We start from the raw sequence: 7418 nt of genomic DNA on the forward strand, positions 1-7418 counted from the left end.
AAACAACTGTTGGCATGACATGGGTTATGTTCTTCTCATATATTTAATGATAGTATGATACTAAACCCCTAACGGGAGGGATTGTGCCTAATATACATATGATGAAGACATAATCTTTCAATCAGTTTAATTGAGGTCTGGAGCTGGCATGTCAGTTAACTGCTAGTAGTCTGTTGTTATTTATGTATTATTGTCATTTTATTTATTTTCTTTTGTTACATCTTCTGATATCGGACTCGGACTTCTCTTGAACTGAATTTTAATGTGCGTATTGTTATGCGTTTACTTTTTACATTTTTTACATTGGCTAAAGGTATAGGGGTATGGTTGAGATATCATAAACATGTTTAACCCCGCCGCAATTTTCCACCTGTCCCAAGTCAGGAACCTCTGGCCTTTGTTAGTCTTGTATGATTTTTTATTTTAGTTTTGTGTAAAATTCGGAGTTTAGTATGACGTCCATTATCACTGTACTAGTATGCATATAAGGGGCCAACTGAAGGACGCCTCCGGGTGCGGGAGTTTCTCGCTACATTAGAGACCCATTGGTTGCCTTCGGCTGTTGTCTGCTCTATGGTCGGGTTGTTGTCGCTTTGACACATTCCCCATTTCCTTTCTCAATTTTGTTTCTGTGCTTGTCCAACATTAAAAGAATTTTATTTCAGAGATCGTGGCCTTATTTTATTAGATGCCAAAATTAACCTCGAGTCGCATTTAATGTAAAAAAAATACATATCTCTTTATCTCTTGGCCTTATGCCGTATAGTAATAATAAAAGTCTTAAATATTATGGCATAAGGCCAGGATAATTTAACAAATTGCTTTCAGGACCAACACCAACACCAAACACCAACACGGGCCTCTAAATGCTTACCTAAATAAAATACAATCAGTTAAGATGCTATCCATAGGCTTTAAGAATACCGATAATTTAACAACGATTTTTTTCAAAGAATATCTCTTGTCAATGAAAATTATTTATTAAGTTCGTTGTTTCATCAAGCAGCATGATACCGTATTCCAAGCCAGGGGATCAGTGAGGCAATAAAAATGCCCCTGGCTAAGTAATTTTATAATCATAAAAAACTAAATATATGAATTTATTATCAAAAGAAAAAATCTTGTTTCATAAATTAATTTCGACTTTCTGTCTGATGCTTCAACATCTGTGGTTAACTGCATATACAAATTTTCTGTTCACATTATATCAGCAGATATTCTGAAAGTAAAAGAAAAAAACCCCGTAAAGAACCAAAAAGTAAAATCACAAAAATACTGAACTTAGAAGAAAATCAATTCGGAAAGTCCATAATCACATGGCAAAATCAAATAACAAAACGCATCAAAAACGAATGGACAAGAACTGTCATATTCCTGACTTGGTACAGGCATTTTCAAATGTAGAAAATGGTGGATTAAACCTGGTTCTATATAGCGCTAACCCTCTCACTTTAATAACAGTCTCACAACAAATACCGCTCCCAAAAAATGAATAGAAAAAATAAAAACAGACACACAGTAAATGTATTTTACATGAAATGAATTGACATTGTTTTATACTACCAATTTGCAGTTCTTATGATCTTTAAACATAGAAAAGCTTCGATACACAAAACACATTATAAATTCCGGCCCTTTATAACTAAGTCTTGCTGTTCCATGTGAGTCAAGGACCCGTGTTGGCAAAATCAATATGTCGACATCTGGCGTAAATGCTCTCCTTCGAAAATCCAGGGGTAAATAAATAAATAGATTCCCCGTTTGGGCTAAGGGTATGATTTCAAAATAAAAAAAATAATCAAATGATCTGTTGAACTTATTGTACAGTCTAAACCCCTCACAACAAGCAAAAGAACCATATAATCTTTTAAGTGATCAAGATGGGGCTAGAACTAAAATGGTCAATGGGATTTGTAATGTTTTTAAATGATAAGAAGTAAAAGCGATAGTATCATAATTTGTATTAATGTTTTTTTTTGTGCATGCATGGTATTCCTCCTTGGTTTGCTCATAAGATTTGTTAACTGTCATGACCCCCTGTTCTAGTCATATAGCCAAGGCACAGTTTCAAAAGAGTGCGTCTTTTGCTTCTTCATGTTTTTGATATAACTGACCAGTCACTTTGTCCTTTTCAGTAAACGCATTTGTTCATCTTTAACTACTAGTATACCTTTTCTGATTGATTTTTTTTAATTTATTTTTCACTGAGTATATTTTTTTTTATAAGATTTACATTTTTAATTATTGATATACTTATCTTTATAATGCACTTGAATAATAAATTTAAACTCAATTATGACAAATATAAGATAACTTGTTTAACCAGTGGAACATATTTCACAGAGAAAGGAACTTATTTCACCAAGTTAGGAACAAATCTCATGAACCCGGAACTTATTTCATCAGTTGATGAACAATTTCACCAGCCCCGTACTAATTTCACCTTCAATTAAAAGTTCTCCCTGAATATATTACCTGTGGTAAAAGTTCCACTGAAACTTTCTTCACAGGAACAAAGTTTGGCTCACATATACATTATCAAGACATACATTCAATCAAAAATATTAAAAAACCAGAAAAGAGCTCTAAACTTTGATATTACTATTAGATAATGTACATATATTTGCTCCATGTCGAGCATGAACTAGTTAGTACTACTGTGGATTCATTATTGTTCGTTGGATACCAATTTTCGTGGATTTCGTGGGTACAGGTAAACCACGAAGTTAAACGTTCAACGAATGACACATTTTCTATAGGCTTGTATGCAGACATCATCAAAACCATGAGATTACATATCCATGAACATACAATTTTCCCCTTATCCACGAAAATTGGTACCCACGAAAATAAATGAATCCACAGTAACTTCCAGAGTTTAAACAATTTGACATTTTGAAACACTATAGAACTGCTATTAAACCTACCACCAAGTTCCATTAGACCGTTGTTATTTTTGTCAAAACCAGGCTCTGTGATCTGATTATAAAATGAACGTAACCACAAATTATAACTATATTTTGGTAAACGTTCATCTTCTAATGTACTGTAGAAATTAGCCCATTCTTTAGGGGAGATGGATCCGTTGCCATCAGCATCAGTCCAGGAGAACGCCTCAATTTCTGCTTCAAGTTTAGACATTTTTCGTTTGTATGCCCCTCTTTTGTTAATCTCCTGCAAAGTACAAAACAAATATGTCTATTTGGTTTTAGCCCATTGTTTTTAAACAGTATCACTTCCTCGTATTCATATTTCATTGAGTCATTTGTTGTCTTGTGTCAGATATTAATTTCCTATATATATTTGTGTACACAGCTCAAGCTTATACAATTGTCATTATGTTTAGGCCTTTTGAATTGGTGCTAGAAAATGACATTTGCAATATCAGCACACAGTCCAAATTTGACGATATAGCTATACGAGTGACTGCCCTTAAAAGAGTATTTAACTGTGTTTTGAGCAAAACCTTAAGAAGCTAGAGAAAATCTAAACAGACCAAACGATCAACAAGACAAGTTCAATAAAAAAGACATTTAATCAGGAAATTTCTTTTGTTTAAACTTCGGATAGTGTCTTTAGATGAATAATGCACATAACCCAAGGTGAGTTACACATGATATTTAAAGCCTTTAGTTCCATTTACTCCTGTCTATACATCGGATACACAATTTCCTGTTCAACTTTTGTTATAGACCCCATTAAATACAATCCTTGATACACATGTTAGGAGAGTGAGTATTAAATACATTATAGATGGTAACCTAGTCTCGTAAGTGTGATATTTGAAACTTTTTGATTAAAAATGAATTAAGGTGTTTGATGAAAGATCTTTGGTTATTTGTGTTTGATTCATGTAACATTACAGCTGTAGAATCGGGACGATTTATGACATGATGTGTCGGTTGTTGAAGACATTAAGTCTCCCTCAATAATATGTGATGTGCATACTTTTGCCGTTGACTTACAGACTGTGCAAAGTTTGTAAAATTTTAGATGATGAGGAACACTTTTTCCTTCATCATGTTCATTGCCAAATTAACAGTAATGTAAGACATTCCCTTATAAATGCAATTAAAACCCATTATCCTAATTTTAACCAGCTTGACTCAAACTCTAAACTTAAAAATATTCTAGATCCCAATAAAGATATTTTGTCTAGTGTTGAAGACTATATAAAGCAATCTATGGAATTGCGAAAATAAGGTCTACATTGGTCAATTATTATATACATCAATATATAGATATATGTTATTAATATCAACTTCACTTTTTAAAAACATTTATCATGTATAGTTATGTTTCTTGTCACTTGTGTATACAATGTACTATGTTTGCATTTTAACCCGTCAGGGTTTCATGTTTTTTGCAATAAAGATTATATTATATATAAAAACACCTGACATGATAAAAATATTTAAGGTGGTACCTTTACGGCGTGTCTGACTGTTTCAGATAAATTCATATCGGACATCTTCTCCACACCAGGAAACGCAAAGCAACATGTCAATAAAACACAAACTAATATCAACGGTATAGTAACCATCCTGTAGTACCTGAAATATAATAAGTATAAAAATGGCAAAAGGAACGAAAACGATTAGATAACAGATTTTTAACTAACAAATTGTTTTTGTTTTGAATTGATATCATACAATAAAAGATCTAGATGGCATTCATTTGATATTCTGAGGAAGGAGAAACACTTTCACAAGACGATATTTCAAAAGTTATTTAAGCTTACATATATTACCTTTTGTAAAAAAAAAGTATACCCGGCATTCCTTTCATTGTAATCCTGTCTTATTTAAATTGGGGACCTCGGGATTGTGTTTGTTGAAGCCTGGTATTTCGGGATCAGGAACCCTATCCTCCCTCATTTATACTGACCAACTTTGTTTTTTGGAAACACAACTTCAAAATACTAACGGATTATGCCAGCCAAAGCGTTAAACGCGAGAAAGAAAATGTAAATATAACTTCCGATTATATCGTAATGGAATAAGGCTGGTGTTGTTGATACAACCATTAAAATAAATGAAAATGAATAAATAAATATGCAATTAAAATCACATTCACAAGGCCGTTTTGTCCTGGATAATCATAGATCTGTTATATGTTCCTGTGGAAATCAACCAAAAATGATACTTTGATATTTCTTTATTATGATTGACATCATAAAAGAGGGACGAAAGATACCAGAAGGAAGTCAAACTCATACACCGAAAATAAACTGACAACGCCTGGCTAAAAATGAAAAATGACAAACAGACAAACAATAGAACATGTGACACAACATAGAAAAATAAACACAAACCCAACCAACAACTAGGGGTGATCTCAGGTGCTCCGTAAGGGTAAGGGCAGATCTTGCTCCACATGTGGCACCCGCCGTGTTGCTTATGTAATAACAAATCCGGTAAATAGTCTAATTCGGTAAGTCACATTCAGGAAAGGGAAAGGTATTGCAGTTACGACGTAAGGAACATATCCGATATCATTTGTGAAACGGTTATTCTATAACTGTCAACCAACTCGTGATGGCGTCCGCAAAATTTACGAAGGGATGATTTTAACTTCACCATTTGTAACTCTTGGTTTAATAGCTTTCTTTTGAGCAGTAACCCTCTATCTAGAAAATCATGATAGGAAATGCAGGCACGGGAATATCGTAACAATTGGGAGATATGTACCCCGTATGCAGGTGCTGCTGGAATTTCGCTACTTAGAAATGGAAAGTTCACAATTGGCAAAGCTGAAATCTTCTCTTTTGTCGTAAAATTTTGTTTCAACCAACCCTCATTGTCAAGTTTTTAGATGTAAGTCAAGATATGAGGCCGACTTAAATAAACTCATCATAGATACCAGGACTTAATTTTAACGCACGTTTCGTCTACAAAAGACTCATCAGTGACGCTCGAATTAAAGGCAAAATAAAGTACAAAGTTAACTGTTCATGTTGTATCCTGAACTCTTGTTCGATGGGATAGATGCGTTCAACATAGTCACCAAATTTTGAATTATTTAGTGAAAGAACCTCATCTATATAGCGAAAAGTAGAGTTGAAGGATGTTGCTAACTTCTTATCTTTCTTCTTAAGAAGATCCTGTATGAAGTCAGCCTCATATTAATAAAGAAACAAGTCGGCATGTAGAAGGGCACAATAAGTTCTCATTGGAATGCCGACAGTCTGTTGAAACAAGTCCTCCGAAACATGTCCATAAACTTCACAAGCTCTTACAGATAACGTTATATTGCTGGGTCTTCCTAGTGCTTTCTTCAAAATTTAAAATACCAATTTTATTATTAAATCAAAGCTGGGCTTCAAAGTAATTGTGAAATTCTATGTGGTGACGTGATTCAGATGTGGATACGAAAATTATTATGAAATAAGTTCTGAGTATATACAATGTAAGACTCTTTCAACTTTCAAAAGTATTCTTAAATTCGTACTAAAAGACAAATCGAAGGAGTTGGTCCTGCCTTGTTACATAAAAAAGAATGAATGGCCAACGAAAATTTAAGAACTAGTATTTTGTTTCATGTAAGGATAACTAATACTGTAACAATCATTCTGATTCAAACAAAAATGTCTCTGAAACTGACATTGTCATTGTGCCAAACCTGCATCCGAAGAATACCCGGTATATCTTCCAGTTGATACAATATTTAATGGCTTGTATTTCCTATTACGATTTCATTGAAAGAGGGTTGCTATTCACAAGGAAGCTTTCAAACAAACAAAAAAAGAAGTTTATGTTTGAGCAGAGAAAAAATATATTCTGACAAAATAACTGATTGAAAGCGTTGACAAAACAACTAAATAAAATTGTAAGCGCTTTGCACGAAAATAAAATTCTGACTCAAACAAAAAACATAATTCCGTTGAAGGTAAATAGTTGCTCCCTAACACTCAGTTTGAAATCGTAACTCAGTTTGAAATCGTAAAAAGGCATAATGCATCTACTTTTCGTTATTGTAAAGTATAACATCAAAGCACTTGATCTTGCTGTACCAAATAAAACTCATACAAAGAGCAAACACAGCCAACGGCCAACAATGGGTCTTCATCAGAGCGACAAAATCCAGCGCCCGAAGGCAAGATTCAGCTGCCCCCTTTTCAAAATAGTTATCAAAAGTACCAGGATTATAATTTTATACGCCAGACGCGCGTTTCGTCTACATAAGACTCATCAGTGACGCTCAGATCAAAATAGTTAAAAAGCCAAACAAATAAAAAGTTGAAGAGCATTGAGGACCCAAAATTCCAAAAAGTTGTGCCAAATACGGCTAACGTGTCCTAGTGAAGTGAAAATTAACTTCATACTAAAACCTCTACATATGAATAAACAAAAATAAAAAATCAGACAAGACTAACAAAAGGCAAGAGGCTGAACTTACCAGTATGCAATGTGTCCCCT

At 33.7% G+C, this 7418-nt stretch overlaps 1 protein-coding gene across 1 annotated transcript; it reads right to left on the reverse strand.

Moving 5' to 3' along the window:
* Positions 1-1082: 1082 nt before the first annotated feature.
* Positions 1083-7418, reverse strand: LOC134683392 (uncharacterized). Its single transcript, XM_063542675.1, has 4 exons — positions 7399-7418; positions 4427-4553; positions 2928-3174; positions 1083-1219 (listed from the first exon to the last, which is right to left on the reverse strand). The coding sequence occupies exons 2-4, from the start codon at positions 4541-4543 to the stop codon at positions 1203-1205; spliced, it is 381 nt and encodes a 126-aa protein (XP_063398745.1). The 5' UTR covers positions 4544-4553; positions 7399-7418; the 3' UTR covers positions 1083-1202.

The sequence above is a fragment of the Mytilus trossulus genome, chromosome 9 (genome assembly GCF_036588685.1).
Source record: "Mytilus trossulus isolate FHL-02 chromosome 9, PNRI_Mtr1.1.1.hap1, whole genome shotgun sequence".
In the NCBI taxonomy this organism is placed as follows: Eukaryota; Metazoa; Mollusca; class Bivalvia; order Mytilida; family Mytilidae; genus Mytilus; species Mytilus trossulus.